General features: G+C 39.0%; 1 protein-coding gene across 2 annotated transcripts in view; it reads left to right on the top strand.

Annotated features, from left to right (window-relative positions):
• The window catches only part of LOC124139612 (cGMP-dependent protein kinase 1-like), a 143411-nt gene that overhangs the window by 21582 nt on the left and 100367 nt on the right, over positions 1-21462 (top strand). For both annotated transcript variants that reach the window (XM_046506830.2, XM_046506839.2), the window contains exon 2: positions 4734-5525. In XM_046506830.2, the coding sequence (XP_046362786.1) occupies positions 4894-5525 (632 nt within the window). In that variant the 5' untranslated portion in view covers positions 4734-4893. The remainder of the gene's footprint in view (positions 1-4733; positions 5526-21462) is intronic.

Raw genomic sequence — 21462 nt, forward strand, 5'->3', positions numbered from 1 at the left:
ATATCACATGAGAATATTTCCATGCTATTTGCCAGTCTGAACAATCTTCTCCTTAAAAAAGCAAAACTTGATGAATGCTTGAGAATATTTTGCTCAGAAACCCAATGTCCCAGGGAGTTAATACTGTAGTTGTGTGGGGCCATACCGAAACTGGCATTTGTTCATGGAAGTTTTAGTAAACATTTAAACTTATGCATTTTAGAAATAACGGCATCTTCTCAGAAGCATTACGAAAATTGGTAGAGAGCCTATCCGTACAATGGACTCAGGTGTAATCAAAATGTTTAAGAAGATCCTTCACATAGAAGAACACCCAAGAAAACATTTTGGTTGAAGTGAATCAAGTAATAGTATGTTCGTATCAAATATATTATATTGATGGTACATCTTTAATAACATTCCGTGCCCCCTCCAATCCGCCGGCCCATATCCTTCCCCTAATCCCAACCCAAACAACTCTTAGTCCAACACCCCCCTCCCCACAACTCCCAGTCCCAAACCACACACTCACACACCGCATCTCTCAGTCCCACACACCCCTCCTCCAGCCCAGCCACAAATCCCATTATGAAAGTAACGTTGTTATTATGAAAGTAGTGTTGTTTTGATGAAAGTAATGTTGATATTATGAAGGTAGTGTTGTTTTGATGAAAGTAAAAAATGTTGATATTATGAAGGTAGTGTTGTTATTATGAAAGTAGTGTTGTTATTATGAAGGTAGTGTTGTTATTATGAAAGTAGTGTTGTTATTATGAAAGTAGTGTTGTTACTTAGCAGGTAGTGTTGTTATTATGAAAGTAGTGTTGTTATTATGGAGGTTGTGTTGTTATTGTGAAAGTAGTGTTGTAATTATAAAAGTAGTGTTGAAGTGATGAAGGATTTAGCTGTCCGTTTACGTTGCGTGCTGGCTGAAACTAAAGGTACCCGTAGCCTCGGTCAGAACCATCTTCGATCATACCACAACATCGACATAAGACCAGCAACGTTTATTCATCAAAGTTGCTTGCTAAAGTTAATGTGTCATTCCTTGTGCGTCTAAATATAATTCTTATTTTGTCTGAAACATTGCCATTGCCGGTTGTCTGGGAAAATGAGTGGAGTGGTCATTGCTCGTACCAAAGGTTTCCTGGTCGATCATAGCATTCCAATTATTCGGCAATGGAGAAATATTACGTGGATATGGGACGGTTTGCTATCTCACCCGGTGTCTGCCGAAGTTAATAATGATTTATATCCGTGAAAAGCTCGAGATCGTGCAGTACATATACATAGCTACCAGGGAAGGAAGAGCATCCTGTTGTACTTCAGTGAGAGTCAGAGGGCGTCTGACGCTGGTGCTGTATAGGGAGGACAGTCTCGAGTGAGAGTCATAAGGCGTCTGACGCTGGTAGCTGTATCAGGAGGACAGTCTCGAGTGAGTCATAGGGAGTCTGACGCTGGTTGATGTATAGGGAGGACAGTCTCGAGTGAGAGTCAGAAGGCGTCTGACGCTGGTTGCTGTATAGGGAGGACAGTCTCGAGTGAGTCATAGGGAGTCTGACGCTGGTTGCTGTATAGGGAGGACAGTCTCGAGTGAGTCATAGGGAGTCTGACGCTGGTTGCTGTATAGGGAGGACAGTCTCGAGTGAGAGTCAGAGGGCGTCTGACGCTGGTGCTGTATAGGGAGGACAGTCTAGAGGGAGAGTCATAGGGCGTCTGACGTTGGTTGCTGTATAGGGAGGACAGTCACGAGTGAGAGTCATAGGGCGTCTGACGCTGGTTGCTGTATAGGGAGGACAGTCTCGAGTGAGAGTCATAGGGAGTCTGACGCTGGTTGCTGTATAGGGAGGACAGTCTCGAGTGAGAGTCATAGGGCGACTGACGCTGGTTGCTGTATAGGGAGGACAGTCTCGAGTGAGAGTCACGGGTAAAATTCTGTTGGTTAACTGAGGTGATCTATAGGCAGACGCCAGCCTTAATGTTCCGGCTTCGTAATGGTCATGTATAAAGCATATTTCCCACTTACAAGTTTAGATGATTTGATACAATTTTGAAAAAAGACGTCAGATAATATCAGTTTTGCGCTTGGACGGTATATGGATATTTGATGTAGTGGCATGCATATAGAAAATACTAAACTCGCTCGAGTGTAATATTATTTAGTACTTGCCATTTTTAACTCTTTTCTAAAATGTCACTGTCGTGTGTAAATAGGCGGGCATCTACGCGATCCACAGCATAATCCAATTGAGTTTTAAATGAATAATACGTCAAACACGTCAAAAGTTTACACGTATTATTTAATACCATACAGCGGCCTACCTTTGTCAACTTTGTGATGCAGGTGTCCGTTCCACAAAGCTATCATAGAGATAAATTAAGTTATCGTAACTCCAATACTTTAACATAGACTTTGACCCGTGAAGATCCGGGGTAGAATAGGTCTCCAGCAACCCATGCTTGCTGTTAAAGGCGACCATGCTTGTCGTAAGAGGCGACTAAGGAGATCGTGTGGTCAGGGTCGCTGATTTGGTTGATGCTTGTCATCGATCCCAATTGCATGGATCGATGTTCATGATGTCAGTCACTGGATTGTCTGGTCCAGACTCGATTAGTTACACACCGTCGTCATATAGCTCGAATATAGCTGAGTGCGGCGTTAAACAACAAACAGACAAACAAATAACATAGACTTTATGTTATACATCTTTTATCCTGCACGCAAAGTTTACAATCACGTCACAATACCCTATGACGTAATTTGTGGAATTGTGTTTAAGATCGCCCGGCAAAACAATAGCATGTGACGTCAGCATCCCTGCAGGGTTGCTTGGGTCATCGAGTCTTCACAAGCCCCTCTCAGTGATCTATCATCTCTACACGCAATGTCATTGAAAACCCCAGGGATGTTGGGAGTTTTCAATATTTGTTAGTGAAACTTGTTCCCTCAGTACATCAGCACGCGCTTTGGTATTACACAATGTGTAATACTGCTTATGTTTATTAAAAGGGTGATCTCATCACGGGAGAGTAGTAAATATTAGTTATACATATAAATAAAAGTTGTTGTTGCCGATGATGATGTCATAATTGCCTTGTAACACTGTTATAATAGTATTCTAATACAGTGACGATAATAAGCGCCCCGCTCTAATAAGCGCAAAGGCGATATTTGCTAATATATTGGCTAGTGAACAATCACAATTAGCACCCCTTCCATTTGATCAATGTACACAAGACTTATTTATTCGCGTATAATACACACTCCCCATAATTAATTCTGGAAAAATATATCTGTCGTACATAAACATTTCAGGCTGTCAGCATAAACCACGAAATTTATCTTTCAACTCTGTTTTTTTTTCACCAAAATAATATTCTAATAAGAGCCCCCTACTCCTAATTTTGAGAGCGCCCTGGGCTCTTATTACGTCGAATACGGTAAATGATATTTAATCAGAGAGATTACGAAATGCGTCAAACGGTTGTTATCGACTTCGTTTTGTCGTCACAATGACGTCAGAGGATCATTGTTTATAACGCCTGTCTCTCGTGATCGCGCGGTGTTACAATGCCCTGGTGTCGAACATTAAAGTACCCAACACAAGTTCACCCAACGCTATACACAATGACGTCCTTAGGGTGAGGTATACGGGCACTCGCTATACACAATGACGTTTGGCAGTGTCCAAGACGGGTTGGTTAGCTATACCGGCACTCGCTATACACAATAACGTTGTCCGGCATTGTCTGGAGGGTAGGACGCGTTGGTTGGTTATCAACCTTATTTCGCTATAAGAGTATCATTACATCGAAAATATACATATTATGAAGTGTGTAATGGCGTCTATTATTTTATACGTGTATTCATATTTGTTCCTTTACGGTAATCGGGGATATTGACATAATCCTCGGGAATGTATTTCAGTTATATCAGCTTATATGAGCGTGTCAGCTTCTGTATTAATAAATACAAACCGAAGTGATGCTGGTCCAAGGCGTTTACCACTTTGGGGAAACCCGCGAGCCCGGGCATGGTGCTGATAACCAAAACTCAAACTAAGTGCAAATGATACGATTATCAAGCCCGAGGAACACAAACAATGTATCCGCGAAAACAAGTATAACCTGTAATATTTTATATGTGAAGTAAATTGAATAGTCATATTTACAAATATGTGACCTGTCGAAAATATGAGAACTCCTCTTTATCATTCTAAAAGATGATCATTGAAAACACAGTATCTTCTAAAGTTATATACAGGTATACGTTCTCTATGTAACATGCACTTGATTTCACATGCTAAAGTTATTGCGCGTTTTTGCAAGGCTAACACTCTGTACAGCGTGAATTCGTGTGTCAGTGATGAATTAATAACAATCGATATGTATTATCTCATTTTGTTTAAATGGTTGGTTATCCACTATCATAACTCGCAATAAAGTCGATTAAACAACGGTCTGTCATTAAGCGTTTGTATAGCTTACGCAGTTATCGTGACAGTACAGTTGTCGACACCACTTATTAATCACAGGAAATATCGCTGCCATGTTTAACTATGTATATATTCTGTAATAAAAGACATTCACAGACTACGTAGTTCAACCGTAATATTGCTTATAGCAAACAGAATTCACTGGCGCTCGCATCTGAAGCACGGAAGTTGCTGTTTTAAAATCATTAGATCGGAATCTCACTGAGTATAATCCCTATTTTCATGGTATTTACATCTTGTTATTTCCTCTATTTGCAGAGCCACCGCCCAGTATGGAGTCCTAACGGTTTTACTCAGAGTTAACGCTGAAGAAACGTTGCTATGCAACTGCTCATCAGCACCGTGGCTCTATAAGAATAGACCGTACGTGCGCCAATCGGGTGAGGATTGAGTGTGACGTCACCGACTTGTGTGTACAATGCCTCCACCGCTCAAAGCGTCCGTGGCCACGACTACTCCAGCCAATGCTGGCAAAGGCACGACATCGTCAGGCCGCGGAATCACCGGCGTTCAGTCGGACCGGACAGCTCACGCGGGAGGAAATACCGCATCTAAAACGCTGAACTCTTCAAGCCTGAAAGGAAGTGGGAGCCGGCCCACGGGGGTGCGAGTAAGTGCCACTACCGGCGGCGGCCCCTCCCCCAAAATTCCAGCCAAAAACATGGGGAACGGTGCCAGCGCCACACAGGTGGTCATCGATGGGGAAACCCTGGACTTGGTCAAAATCAAGTTGCTCATCCCGTCCATGAGATCGGATCTCAAAGACAAGGACGTGAAACTGGCTGTATATGAGAAGGAAATTAAGGAGAAGAATAGGGCGATAAAAGAGAAGAACTCTGAGATTCAGAAATTAAAAGAAGAAGTGCACAAACTGAAATCTGTGTTACAGTTGAAGGTGGTCAATGAGGATGGCCGTCCGGATATATTGGCGACAATTCAGGAGGGACCTGCCGCCTCGGAAACCAGGTCCAAAAAGCAAGGCGTGTCTGGGGAGAGCCCTATGGCATCTCAGGGAATTATTGAACTCAAGCACTTCGAGAAAGACTTTAGGTGAGTTTCTGTATTTTCTGTCGCGAAAACACAGCCTTAATTACAAGTTTCATCACAATCTGTCAACACCCAATTAAGAGTAACAAATTTTGCCTGCAACACCATTTTCCCGCCTCTACCTGAAGGCAGAACGGTGTACATCGAACTGTAGCTTCTTACATGAGCACCAAGCATACTAGCTGGCTGTTTCACTTACGTTCTAGAAGTTTTGTTTAGAAGTACTTATGCGGTTTGATGTATATATGATGGTTCCATATAACGAGTTTCAAAACATGTTTCCACTGGTAAGAACTTCCAACAGTAAGCTCTTTGGTATATATACATAGGTGATATGATAAAGGATATCGTCATTATGGTTCCATATAGTTATCGAAATGAAAGTTTCGCAGAACAAGTTTTGAAACCTGGTGGTGCCCTTACAGTTTTTGCTCTTTAAATGGCCATGCAACAACCTTCTTACCTCAACAAAAGTGTGTAGGACGCTTCAAGTTCATGTCCATGTTAAAAAATGATTCTACCCCAGATTTAAAGGTTCTGTAATTTCTATAATATGTGATTTTAATTGAAAATATATGTATTTCAAACCCTAAGTTGCTTTTAGTTTCCACTCAGTTATAGCAATGTTTTTAGACACTGAAATAAGAACCCCTATGGTACAGTTGTGAAGTACACTGAAGATACATTATCCTGCTCTTGAAAATAACCTCCCACATCAGCTATGTTTCATCATCTCCTTCATCTTTGCATTATAGCCTGTAGTTATTCATAAAACAAGATATAAAATTGGCCCTTCCTAAATAACATCCTGTGTCAGAAATAATGTTTGTGATGATCACTCTTTGTGTGTATCCAACTCAATGAGGGTCTTGTGATGCCCAGCATCTTGACTGAAGAACAGTCAGAATATTAAGACAAGGTTGTGTTATCATGATAATAAGGAAATTATTAAAAACAGTCACGTGCACAGGGAACAATCACAGAAGCATTTTCCCATTAAAGGCCATTTTGATCCCTCTTCTGGTTTATTCCAGAATCATTGAGCAATGCAGGGCAATTTCAAAGAAAATATTACCTATGAAGGTCAGGATTAGAGGGTTAGGTCTTCAGCAACCCATGCTTGCCATAATAGGCGACTGTGCGTGTTGTAAGAGTCGGCTAACGGGGTCAGATGGTCAGGCTAGCTGACTTGGTTGATGCATGTCATTGTGTCCCAATTCCGTAGATCGCTGCTCATGATGTCAATCACTTGACTCCCTGGTCCAGACTCGATTTTTTCCAGACTGCCACCATATAGCTGGAATATTGTGGAGTGTGGCATTAAACAAGAAACAAACAAACAAATCATAGAAAATATAAATTTAAGTAATTGTTTATAAACAATGCATAATTTATTGTGTCTAATGTTCAATGGATCAGTGTGGAAGTCAGAAGATACTTAGCGAGTGCTTGACAGTGATGTAGTCTACTACCTTTATAAGGTGAAGAAACTATGTTTCATCTGTAATATTCCATTTCCTTTGGAATGGAGAAAGCACTCAAGGGTGTTTTCAAAATCATTTTGAAATATTTCCCAAGATTGGATGATTGTGTAGGGTAATCCCAACAGGTCATGGCAATTTCTGGTTACGGATGCCTAGGACTTCAATCCTATTATGCAGATACTGAGGCAGATGAGGAAGAATTACTTTGGACAACCCAGCCATAGGGGAGGCACTATCAAGATGGTTGATGTTGCCCTTGGCAAGAAGGCATTAACCGCAAATACACGCAAAGTTAATTGAAAAATTTACAATTCGCAAATATAACTTGAAATATCTTTGACTGATACAAATTGGTTTCAAGAATATTTTAACTTCATATACACAGGAATTAATTGAAACCTTTGCCTTTCAACACGTTAATACCACTTGAAATATCAGCTACAAAAACTGGTCATAGCAGGTATCGTTTCCATGTGCACTACCTTATTCAATCTCATTAGAATCATATCATTTACTTTGACTTCATACCTGTCTGTGGCAAGATCTGGCTAAGTCTCCACAGAAGGTCATATTTGATGAACTTCAGCATCATCATGGATGCTTCCTAATCCTCAAGTACCTACCAGCAAAGCAGAAGAAGCATCAAGTCTGATTTCTGTATCTTTATAACAAACATATACAGGCTTTTAAGAATGGAAAATAATGAAGGCTATGCTCTCTATGCTGTTGATATTTCATACAATGAGTGTTTCTGAAAGCCATGCCATCTTCAACTAAGAAGGTTTTCTATTGAGGGAATATCAATTATTTGTGTTCTTTGTGGGTTTCCTTTTGTTTTGATCAAATTTCTTTTTTGAGGTGGTAAAGCCAATTATGTTTGAGAAAGCTGATGTCTGTTTGGCTCAAGAACCCACCCAGCCTTCATTTTGATTGGGTGACTTCGTATACATTTGGTTGAAACACACACTTCCCACTTACAATATATATGTCCAAAATGCTACAAAGCAAGAATGACTAGATTGCACTGCTTTACCCTGCGACATGGCTTTCTATTGGTGATATGGTTTTTGTAACCATAATTAGATGTATTACAAAACAACATTGCAGATGCAAGTTGTGTGGTTGTTTACGCAATGGACCTCTTATCTCAATGAGATTGAAAGCAATTGGATCCTGTGGCCCATACACATCAGACATGGAGAAAAGAGCAGTGTAGCACTGAAGGATACTGACTCGGATGTAGCTTCAGTGACAGATGTGTGCTTGTGTTTGCTGAGTACTGTGTAATTCCATGGAGTTCAATAATCCTCAGTTTTGAGGTGTCTCCAGAGGCAGTGCACTTCTTCTTTCCCCTTTTCTATTCTGCCCACAACATCTGGGCGTCTGTGGTGTGAGTAGTGCAGTGTGATGCTGCATGACAAGTCCATGGACTGTGTGGAGGCTGGACCTCACATTAAATGGGTGATGCCGATCACCCCCCACAACATCTTTAGACAGCTACAGATGTGTTGTCACTTTGACCTTAACCTGCTCTGCCATTTAGTGCTTTTATGTCAGCATATTTATCTGATCATGGTCAGTTAGGTGTTTTGTTCACACACACAACAAAAAGAAAGTATAAAAATATACAAAGTACACTGAGAATGGCTGTCACTTGCCAGTGGAGTTGTCTAATGTATCTAATCATCTAATCATGGCTGTCACTTGTCAGTGATGCTGTCTAACATATCTAATCATGGCCAATACAGGACAGTTATACATTTTGTAGCCAGAGGATTGAAAGAACCAGTCAATTATGGGTTTTATATCTGTGGATCACCAATATTGGTCATTTATGGGTTTAATAGCATAACTGGGGATTGTCTACAATGGACTCTCACGTTCCTATTGATTATAAGTGGATTCTATCTTCAGCGCCAGGACTATTAGGCCATCTATATTTTTTTTATGTGTTTCTCATCTCCAACCTCCACCAGCTGCAGCAAGAGAGCGGGTAGGTGAAATTTCAAATATAAATAAGAAAACTAGAAACAACTGTTTTTTACTAATTGTGTAACTTATTTTATGAATTTTTAAAGTTTAAAACACTTTATAATGGTCCTTAAATTAATTTATGAAGTAGATTGAATAAATTCAATTTGGCAGTGAATTTTTAATAAATATACCTGAAGAAAGAACCGGTTGTTTGTACAGATTCACTCAGATTATGACCCTTGATACGTCAGCACTGTCTTCATGGGTTTCATTAACGTTGTAAACATATACAATCTGCATCACTTATACCTGCCTCCCACATTAAGCTGATGTGTCATGATGTACCTGAGATACATCTACTGTCAGAGGTCAAGGATTTTGAGAACACTCATGAACGTTATTTTGTTGGTCGTTCAGTCACTATCTAGACTACGTTTGTGTGGGTTCTGGGTTAGGAAAGGTCCCCAGCAACCTATGCTGGTCATAAGAGAAGACCAAATGGATCGGTGATCAGGCTCAATGCTTTGGTTGATTGTGTGTCATCGTCATGATCATACCCTGGTGGTGTTGTCCAGAGTCATTTATTTACAGGCTTCCGTCATATAAGCTGCAATAGCTGAGTACTGCATTATGGAGAAAAAACAAATGTAAGTGAGTCCCATGGCAATTCCTGCACTGATGACAGACAGACTATCAATGACTTCAAATCAGTTTTATTGTATAAAGCCACACACCGGATGCAATGAACGCAAACGCTATGATGATGAATTGGTTTTCAGAATTGATCGATACTGAGTGAAATTTGAGAAGATTCGAGAATCTAAGTTCTAAAAGCTTCATGACTTCAAAGTACTATTGTTTATAACACAGCTATTGCAGGGTATTTAGGTATTGACAGTGAAGGTTAGGTGTACCTGTTATGTTAGTCACAGCAAACTGTTAACTTGACAGTGTGATATTATTACAGAAAATGTAACATGAGAAATTAGCATACAAGGAGCATTAGCTATCATCATTCATTCTTCTTATGATCTGAATTATCATTGTATTGATGAGACATTCTGAAGAAATATGATTATTTCCGCATATCAATAACATTTCGTTCTTTGATAACAGATCTGAGTGAAATAACCTCCACCAGTCCTCTTTGCATTTGACAGCTTTAATATAAGCATTCCCATTAAAGCTGAAACATTTTATGCATGTTCTTTACTTGTTTCTAGTGGCTGCAATTTGTTTCAGTTTATTGGAAATAAAACCAGAAGTATATTTTTTCCATAATGAAATGAATAGGAATTCAATCAGAAAGTTTCCACATTTTCAATACTAATTACTTTTAGTGCCGAGGAATCCAACAATCGAACCACCATGAACCCCCTGGATGCCACAGGAACATATATGTCCTTCCTCTACAACCCTCACTTTGAAGTCGAATAAAATGAAAAATACACCACCTACAAATACACTTCACAGTTTTGAATAAGGTGGGAATTCCCTGTTCTATGATATCATCCACTGGCATTTTAGGCCACGCAAAAGTACTGAAAGTGACCTCTGAAAAATAGGTCCATCGTAAATGTCGCCATTTTTCACACATTACTAAATCACCACTACAGCGTTATTTACAGCATGTTTTGAAATCTAAATTTCGGATATTTACTCGGTGAAATGAAGTATTTAAAATAGATACATTGCCATGATTTGATATTTTCAACAGAAATTGTCAAAGTTACCTTCCTGTGTATCGCCATGACTGACGCAAAATCACGCACGACACAACGGTATTTATCGGAATTTCTGACTATCTTTGTTAGTTTCAATGAAAATTAGAACAACAAATTACAGTACATAGATTGTCAGAATGTTTCTGATAACTTACATGTCACATTTATGTATATATGATCCCTGAATCAACGAAAATCCCCTCGTAAAATCCTGCATGCTAATGACAGTGAACACCCCATTTTGTAAAAGTCGGTCACCGGTAGTGATGTCATACGTCAACATTGTTGTACATATTTGGTCATTTCTTTGAGGTGAAGGGCCTTGAATGAGAGTGCACACGATCATTGTATCATGTTGTTTACAGTTTCAGTTATGATGTAGATTTTGCATATCTTTTATACATTTGTTCACACAATAATTTTCACTTTGGATATTTGTCAATGTTCAAAATGATATCATACGTAAATATGGGCCACAACATGTATGAACGAACCTTTGATAATCTGTTTGTTTGAACATTGTTTACATAACAATTGATAGGTTTATAGTGACGAATACGATATTTCTTTCCTTCGGATAAGTGTTACAAGATGAAGCGTAAATGTAACTGCAGCATGTACGTATTTCTTGTGATGTGTAATAGTCAATATTATAAGTTCATATAACCAATGTCCATGAATAGCCGTTTCATTTTATTGTATAACTAAAACTGAATATATTACTTTAACAATATGGATAATATTTTTCGTTAAAATATATGCACACATTTCTGAAAGAATTGTCTTGGTCTAGGAATTGTTTTTTATGTCGTTTGATACACAGAACAGTGATATCCATCAAATCGCCAGGTTGACGTTTGTCACAAACAATTTACAAATTATTCCTCTTGTTTTGCATTATATAATCAATGGGTTCATTCTTTTTTCAATATTGTGATCACAGGATATTAAACTGTTTACTTTATTTCTCCAGGAATTGTATAAAGTATAAAAACAAAACCCATGCCAGGTACCTCGTTGGTTTAAGCTTATACGATTATCCTGATAATTCTATACCACGCCGAGATTTTTCATACTATTAACGAAAATTAGGAGATAGAGATATATATTAAACAAAATAGCAGTGTTGTCTTTCTCTGACATTATCAAAGACCTAAAACCAGCCATGACGTCAAATAGAATGGTGTTATTTTGGGGGCATTTCATTACATTTGATGATAAGGCTAGTGTTCCATTAATAATTGAGCAACATTAGTCAAATTACACTTACACATTCAGGAGAATGTTGGACTAAGTTATAGGTTAGATAGGGCCATCCATTTCTCTATTACCGTATATGACCGCAGATAAGCTGACCCCGTAGATAAGCCGAGACCATGTATTAAATAAGCCGAGACCGTGTATTAACTTGACCATTGAAATACGAAAGAAAATTATATGACCCCCAGATAAGCCGAACCAGGAAGTGAAAGGCAAAAAACACTGCGAAGTCGGACTGCAAGACATGTACTCGCAGATATTCAATAATATAAGATGAAAAACGTTGTAATTATATTGAAAAAGTCATTATTATTTCTAATAAAGATTTAACAAACCACTCATCCACTTTCATAATGTGGGAAGCTGTCTTTTTTTAATCTCATAATGATCGTTAAATGTTGCCATCAACAACGAGGCGCAATTTTGTGAATCGGTGTATATTGAATCTTTTTTATGAAGTATGATTTCATCATTTCTTATGTTTGTTTGTTTTATAACTAAACGTAAACAGTTTCAATAACAATATTTGTGTTGGAATAGTTTGGTTACTCGTGAACAATACACCACGAGAATATATTGTCCTTAACCACAGCTAATTCTCACCAAGTGACCTGAGTTACAATAAACTAGTGCTAAGCATAGCAGAGTTATAAAAAAATCGTCGCTTAGTACTTTTATTGTGTAAGATATAAGGCGGAAAAATGTACTGTTTTTCAAAGCAGAATAAATTTTCGGACAACATTTAAAAGTGTCTTTTTTAAAACCGGTTTAATATTTGCAAATAAATATACACCATCAAATAGGAAATTTAATATTCTCCGCCTCTGCATAATTTTATAGCTCAGAGGTAGATCCTGTGCCACATGAGCGCAATTTTCGCACAACCTTCACTTTTCCGATCTTAGGAAAATGTTCGTCAGGAAAAAAACCTCGGCATCCAGAGGGTTAAGTGATTGTTGTTTCTGACAGACAACCCGGGTTCAGGGGTTAGTAGGGAGGGACAGAAGGAGACATTTTAGGAATTAAAGATCCATTTAAAGTTAAGAAAATTTAGAAATAAAAAAACAACTTGAAAGCCATGGGGTATCAGAGGCACAGGATATTTTGATTCCAAATCGGTGAAGCCAGGCCAGTGTTCCATGAGTAACCCCCATTGGGATTCTGAGGCAGAAAAGGTTCTGAGTTTCATGTGTGTTGTTAAAGTCAAATGAAGAAGAAGATTGGGTGGTCACCAGATGACTGTGTGTCTTCATACCCTGACTGTGTGGATCTTTGTTCAAGCTGCTTGCTACCCTCTACACTACAGGCGATGTGATGGGCATATTGCTCACTGCAATATGAAATGCATTTGCTCACTCAGACAGGAATAATTAAAATGATTCAGAATCTTTTTAGCATGTTTGAGATATGATGGAGGGTTACCAATAGTCTCTCTCTCAGACGCTAGAAAAGGAGTCCAACTCAAGTCTAGAATGATTTGGCAAGTCTGGATTGCCTCAGCTCAAGTTCTGAAATTAAGGAGTGTTCTGGGTTCCATTTGGCTTTTGTTATTTTTATTTTATAGATAAATATTTTTTAATAAGATAACTTTATTTCTGACTAAATGTTAGTCTAGGCTACCCAAAACAATTTTTATTTAGTCCTCTTACAGCCATGATTCCCCTCTGAATAATGTGGAGTCATTACTTGCTGTCTCCCATGGTTGGAAGGCCGTGAACCCAATCTCAAGTAGCCCATGGTCATCTTGTTGCAGAGCCAGAGGTCTTCAATAAACAAATTAATCAGTGATGAGGATGGGTCACATGACCGGAGATGATGAATGTGAAGAGTGTGTAATCACACTTATTTCGTAGTCTTGTGTACCCGGAACGTCATGATGAAGTGTCGGAAGTGAGTCCAAGTGTCGGAAGTGAGTCTAAGTGTTGGAAGTCAGTCTAAGTGTTGGAAAACAACTCTAGAATGTATCGGAGGGCAACAACCACATTGTCACCATGTGTGAGCTGTGTGACTGAGTAGTGTTTAATGCTGTTTGAACAGTATTTCAGTTATATCACAGTGTGACAGGTTAATGTGGGAGGAATGATATGAACCTAATGATCTCCTGTATTGTGCATAGAAAGATGATGGGAAGAGTTGCATCCCTTAGCCATACCAGGATCCACACATGTGTTCAGTTCCATTATAATGATCTTTACCAAGTATTTTATTGTGCTTGTGGGTTTAATCAAATTGTAAACATGTGTTACTTTACTCCTTGGGTAGGCTGACATGCTGTGACATAATTGAAGTACTGTTCGAACTTGTGTTAACCCTATGTCACTAATACAGGATGACAATAGACAGGTCAGCAGACTTGCCTGACAGTCAGACCACATCAGGATCTGTATTAATTACTGGGAATATTTTCCTTCTTAGTGCTCCAACTTTGCGTGATCTGTGATCCCTTGACTCAATAATAAACAAACTGCCAAGCCCTGTGACTAGCAGCAACCAAAGAACGTGGGGTCGCCACGGATTTCTGTAGACCTGCTGATACAGATAGTCCTACATAGGAATTACAACATGTCCAGTTCATCTTGTTAAAGTTAAGACTAATGTTATGGCTTTCTAGAGGTGACTTTCACTGATGACAGAACCAATAAGTAGGATCGAAGAGGCTTATGTGCTTAGTCTTACACTATTACATTGAACAAAATCAATTTAACAAAGACTCCAGTTTTGAAAAAAATAATGATTTGTTACCCGTTTGCCTGCCAAGGGCACCCAATCTGGGTAAATCCTAGATAAATCCCTGGTCAGACAAAATCAAATGAAATATGTATAGATATTTATTATATCTCAGATTGAAGAGAATTTCCTGTTCAGCCGTTGTGTCCATGCATATATGTTCCAAGTGATGTATTGTTGGGTTGTAATGGGGCTACATTAAAGTGGTTCAGTAAAGTGTGATCAAACAAGGATGTAACAATACCCTGCCTTCAGTAAGATTGGTCATACTTGCGATGTTTACAATATATTTTGTACTTGCAACAAATATTTAATCAAAATTGACTAAAGGTCTGCTAAATTTTAAGGTTTTCTGAAACTATTTTGTCTTTTGTCTGGGGATCTGAGGTAACCAGTTGGGCAAGTCGTGCATTGATTTTTCACCTCCTTGGTGATCAGGATAAATTGTGAAACACTTGGGAAGGATATGTTGAATAATGATGTACCTGTTGGAGGATCATTGCCTACAGTACTGATAGATGGAAAGCTGTCGTCTCTACCATGGGTAAACAACTAAACATTGGACTAAGTGAGTTTAAATTTAAGTAAATGCGGAAAAAACCCTTTCCATATTCATAAGAAATTGATTCCGACTGTTTGTGAATCGCTTTCAAAAGGTGAGCGTATCCTGCACCGCTTTTGGCACCCGTCACAAACACATTCGAAGGCAATTCAGTTTTTCACCTGAAAAAAACATGGGAACATATGGTACAAGTCAAAAGAAAGCCACCTTGGCAGTATTTCAGGTATATCATGATTAAATGAAGAATCGGAACAACATTCAGACATGCTCTATAATAAAGCAGTTAAACTCACTCTAAGAATATTTCACTAAAGTACCAGTTCAATAAAAATAATGTTAGATAGTCATAAAGCAGAAGACTAAGAACTAGAGACCTGATGGTCTACACATCATCCATCTGACCCCTCCGTCTAAACCCCACCATCTGACCCCCCCCCCAACCCCTCCGTCTGACCCCCCAACCCCTCCGTCTGACCCCCCATCTGACCCCTCTGTCTGATCCAACCATCTGACCCAGTCTGACCCCCGTCTGACCCCTCTGTCTGATCCCACCATCTGACCCAGTCTGACCCCTCTGTCTGATCCCCCCGTCTGACCCAATGATCTGACCCCTCTGTCTGATCCCACCATCTGACCCAGTCTGACCCCCATCTGACCCCTCTGTCTGATCCCACCGTCTGACCCCCGTCTGACCCAATGATCTGACACCCGTCTGACCCAACGATCTGACCCCTCTGTCTGATCCAACCATCCGACCCAGTCTGACCCCTCTGTCTGATCCCACCATCTGACCCAGTCTGACCTCCATCTGACCCCTCCATCTGACCCCACCATCTCCCACAGGGCTGGAGGGTGGCATTACCAAGTTCTTACTAGAGGGGGTACCTTAGCCAGGTAGAACAAAAGACAACAGATTTTTTTACATGACCCTCATATATATATAGGTAGGTAACAAATATATACAATAACAGTAAACAAACAATATACTTCCCAGTGGCCGAACATGTTCCTAGGAAGGTGAGAGCAAAGTCTGTAGACACTTCTTCCCGGACCGATATATATACTAACCTACATGTATATGTGTTATACCAAATCACAACAAGCTTAAGTTGTGGGGGGACCACCCATTTTTATGGATTAACATTTATATGAATAAGTAAGGATAGAATTTATGGATGAACAACTTCTTTATTACAATTAAGAGAGACGTTTCGGTGTAAGTTCTAACACCATTATCAAGCAAGTGATATACAGAGTAGGGTTGACAAGTATATTTTCAGGTAGGAGGCAATGTTTATACAGTAGAGTAGATATTAGATGTAGTTTTACTGGAGTGGAGAAGTGTAGTAAAGACAATTATCAGCGAAGTCAGTAACATAAACAAAAGGGTGAAGCCAGTAATATAAACATCACAATTATGGCTGTTTGGGGTCTTTGATGAGTTGATAAGCTGTGTATTTGCATAAAATACGCAATAGATAAACTGAAATACACCAACAAATCAAACCAAGTGTATCAAATACACAAGAAAAACTATAAATATGCTATTGAAATTAAAATTAATGTGTATATTACAGCTATTAGATAAAATACTACCATTGTTAGATAAAATGATTGTGTATCAACCAATCGCGAAATTCACTTACGACAGTAACATTTGGAAAAGCTTGTGTGACAAAAATAATGATAGATGACAATTGAAAAGCACATCGTTCCTAGTCAATGTACATGTAGTTTCTTAAACAGTCGCTGGTTGGAGTTAAAAAAAATAATGCCTTTCTTACAATGCTAGGTTTTGCAAACAAAAACGGCTTCCCAGAGAGGGAGCCACATGCAGACGCAAACGAAATTACGAATATTCACATAGTTCTAAATGATTTTCAGGGATTGTTATGAAACAGGTTTTCAAGTTAAAAGACCCAAATGTCAAGAAACAGGTGGGTAAAAAAGATGGAATACCCTCTAAAAGATATGCAATCAAAATCAAACCCCTAGGTAAAATACCAAAAAAAACAAAGCTTATCTTTAGCTCTGTAACAGTTAAGTTAGGCAACTAAATCTGTGCATGTTGGATAGTCAGTGTTGGATTGTTAATGTTGGATAGTCAATGTTTGATAGTCAGTGTTGGATAGTCAATGTTGGATAGTCAGTGTTGGATAGTCAGTGTTGGATAGTCAATGTTGGATAGTCAATGTTGGATAGTCAATGTTGGATAGTCAATGCTGGATAGTCAAAGCACTAGTGATGGTATATGTTGGACAGTCAGTATGAGAGTTAAGTTAGACATCAATATCTGTGTACATGTTGGAGAGTCAATTTTAAGGTTAAATTAGGCACAAATATCGGTATATGTTAGAGAGTAATATGACTGTACATTTTGGCCCCAGTTATGGTATAATTCACGTAGACAGTAAAATGGTGCACATGGGTACCAGAGATTCACCTTGGACATGTTGGAAGCATTTTAATTCAGTGTTTGGGACACACTGTTTTTTTACTCGCTTTACAGGAAAATACCTGTCGGTAAGTGGGGAAAAAAGCAGGGAAAAAAAAGCAGTTCCTTCTTTTGTTTAGTTTTTTGCTCCATTACAGGTCGGCTGGTATAAAAAATAATAAAGAAGGTTTAATGTGGGAGGTGAATCTGCAACACAGGTGTTGCTTTTTAAAAGCAAACCTGGTGAATCACATGGGTGTACTGTTGTGCATCTATGCATCCTTTTTTTCCATTTCAACAAAATATACAGTTAGCGGATCTCATCTTCCTGAGGCAAAGGAGTTATCTTATTATAAAAGTAAAGTTTTCGTCCTTGCCGAACAAGGTTGGAATTATGGAGTTGTATTTTGGCTAAACTAACGAGTCTATACAATACCCCATCAAAATTGCTTAACAAAATCAACATTTGGTTCATTAACAACATGGCAACTGGCATGCAGATACCGGTCAATTGCAGGGTTTGCTGAGCAAGTGTACTGTCAACTGGGCACGGACAGATGTTTTCCAAATCTTTTCATATTTACAAACAAGGTGCTCAAGTGATTTGATGTACTTTCGCGACGTAAGACCCATTTTATCACAATAAAGATCTTGATTATCGACCAGATCGTATTTACTGGGCTCTGGCATTTTGTTTGAAGCAAATTCAAGTGATATGAGAGGTAAAATCTGATTGGTCTATAGGAGGAACATGGAAGGGACATAACTTGTAATCGCAACTGGTGGTGCTGCTATCGATTACAGCCTTGTTCGGCAAGGGTGGAAACTGGACTTATATAGTCAGTTAACTCCCTTGCCTGGAGGAGTAGACGATGGCAGATCTGTAAAGCAAGTAAAACAAAATGTGGCCTTAATTATTCTTACAAGGGGGAAAATGAATAGTTTGCAGTTTTTCAGTTTGCTAGCAGCACTTCCTTCACATGTTCACTTGGTTCTGTGCACCGAAGTAACAGAAGGAATTAAGCTTGTGAAATACAACCATGACTCGCATGACACTGGAGGGGTTAATGTTATTAATCCTGAATTGAATTGTATTTATGTGTGACAGTTGATCAAATTGTTGAGTTACAAGTGATAGTTGGCTGTTGAATCTTAAATAGAACAACTCTCACTTTGACATGTTGGACTGACACACAGACCTTCATATACTACGGGCAGAAGCATCAGCAGGAAATCTCACTTCAGTTTCCACAGGAGGCATTATTGACAGGGTATTGGCAGGCTGTTGTAATTGTCCAGATTTGTCTAGAACATCCACACCTAGGTGGTAGTGCTAATGCCATTTCCAGTTAGCAGGGTAAATCTAGCCAATCCCAAACAGTAAATATTGATGTTGATTTTCTTCTGGTATGATCAATAGTCCAGCAAAAAGGAGGTTTCTGTACTTGCTAACTGTGATATATGAGCTGTTGTAGAACACATGGACACAGTGTGTCACCTGTAGAAGTAGAACACATGGACACAGTGTGTCACCTGTAGAAGTAGAACACATGGACACAGTGTGTCACCTGTAGAAGTAGAACACATGGACACAGTGTGTCACCTGTAGAAGTAGAACACATGGCCACAGTGTGTCACCTGTAGAAGTAGAACACATGGACACAGTGTGTCACCTGCATAAGTAGAAGTATTCACAGCAGTACTCTGGTTGTCTCAAAGATAAGGGAGTACTTGTTGGGTCAAAAGGGATTTTTTTTTCAATTGGTGTAGAATGAGAACTACACGGTAGTCCAGATCTGCCCTCATCTCAGGGATGCAGGCTGGAACCTCCCTTATTGATGTACAGTGAATAGCCCCTATGTGACACAGTGAAGAGAAATATGTGCTGACTGCATGACCAGTAGAAGTTGTGATCAGGGTATCCACATGGTTGCAGAGAACATGCAAAAAACTAAATAACAAAGAGCACCTAATCACAGGACAAGCCTCAGACCGACCCAGTGACAATAGCCATGAACCTAAAAACGAAATGGCTGAACTACCCAAGCTATACACAGAACTAGCTTACCTGTGAATTACTAGATATGTGTAAGTGCTGAAGTTGACACAAGTATTTAGGAAAATAAATGTTAAATGTTTAGGTTAAGTTATTAATTTAATTCATGTTTGGTTACTATAATGATACTTTAAAATCTAACAATATTCTATTTACAAGCATACTGCTACATTGACACAGCGTGTCTGTGTGTCTGATTGTGTGCCTTAATGCCGAGTGCCAGACAGGGTAACAACAAGTACCATCTTCTCACATCTTTTGGTATGATGAGACCGGGGATCGAACCCAGACATTCCGCTCTCCGGGTGGACACTCTACCACTAGACCATGGAGGTGGTCTATGGTGCTAAGGATTGGAGGTTTGTTTCAGCAAATGAGCAAGCACTATGGCAGTCCAAACCAATGTGTATTCATGTTTGCTTATTTTCATGGATCTGTAATGAATAATTATTTCCAGGATTTCTAAACAATCTACCAAAGGTCCATTAATGTGAGCATGATGGTGTCTTGTGGCCATCAGCGGTTACCTCAGCCCATCTGCCAAAATTATTGTATAATTATTTTCCAAACAAAATAGGTTTGACAGTTTGTCCTGAAAGTAAGGTTGTTATAATGGTTATGTATTACTGGTATATCGGTAGATTGAGGTTCATTCTTTCCGCGATACGTATCACAATTTCAGTTTTCCATGCTCCATATTTCGGGTGATTTTTAACATGTTTTTAAAATCATTATACTTGCCAAATGCCTTCGCTGCCCAGGAGTGAGCATCCAGGGCCCCAAGATGGCTGCGTATTTATTGAATGAGTAAACATTATGTTGCACCAGCATCTTCTTTTGTTCCATTTATGAACTTCAGTTCATACTTTAATGTATCAGATGGCTTCTGAATTAAATATTTAGAATTATACAATATATCGTGATATGTATCGCAATACGATCTTGTGCATTGCAAAATATTGTGATACACTTTAAACTTTCAATACCCATCCCTACCATTAAGAGAATTCAGGTTACTTCAAAGATTTAAAATTGAAACTTGATATGTTGGTTTGTTTTACCACCTTAAGAATTGATTAAAAAAGGACATGTAGAAATGTTAGTTCTTGGGAACATAAATGTCCAAAGAGATCATAAGAAGTTCTCCAAATAATGTCAAACTGCCCTTGACCTTTTTGTGTCTCTGTCAAGGAATAATTTGTGACAAAGCATTCCTCTATTGATCCATTATGCTACAGGCAGGATGTACTATGTTATAGTTTATATACGAGAGGTAAATGGGTTCCTGCTAGAGCGTTCTTCATGTTCAGTAACAGATGGATCAGGATTATAAAGTGGGTGCTGAAGGAGTTCAAAGCCACACTCATGGATTATAACCATGACAATAGCTGATTTGTGCACTGGCACATTGTCTTGGTGGGGAAGCACACCTTTTCTCAGCTTTCCATGTCTCCTTGTCTTAATTCATCATGTATTTGCCTTTAAAGTGCTAGATTATTACGAGATATGTCGTGCCTGGTGCGTTTTTGATCAGATTTCAGAAGCTTTGAAACCCAAAGAGCTGATACTTTCTTCATTGCCGAATTTTCTGTGATGATGGAATGTAATCTCTCCTGGGAAATGCCTACTGAACTAACAATGTGATGCTCAGTCATTCAATGGTCGGTCATCGCCATATTCTGGATTGTCTGGATCATTTCTGGTGTTGTTGAAATGACA

Source organism: Haliotis rufescens, unplaced genomic scaffold, assembly GCF_023055435.1.
Source record: "Haliotis rufescens isolate VD_foot unplaced genomic scaffold, xgHalRufe1.0.p SCAF_28, whole genome shotgun sequence".
NCBI classification, from domain to species: domain Eukaryota; kingdom Metazoa; phylum Mollusca; class Gastropoda; order Lepetellida; family Haliotidae; genus Haliotis; species Haliotis rufescens.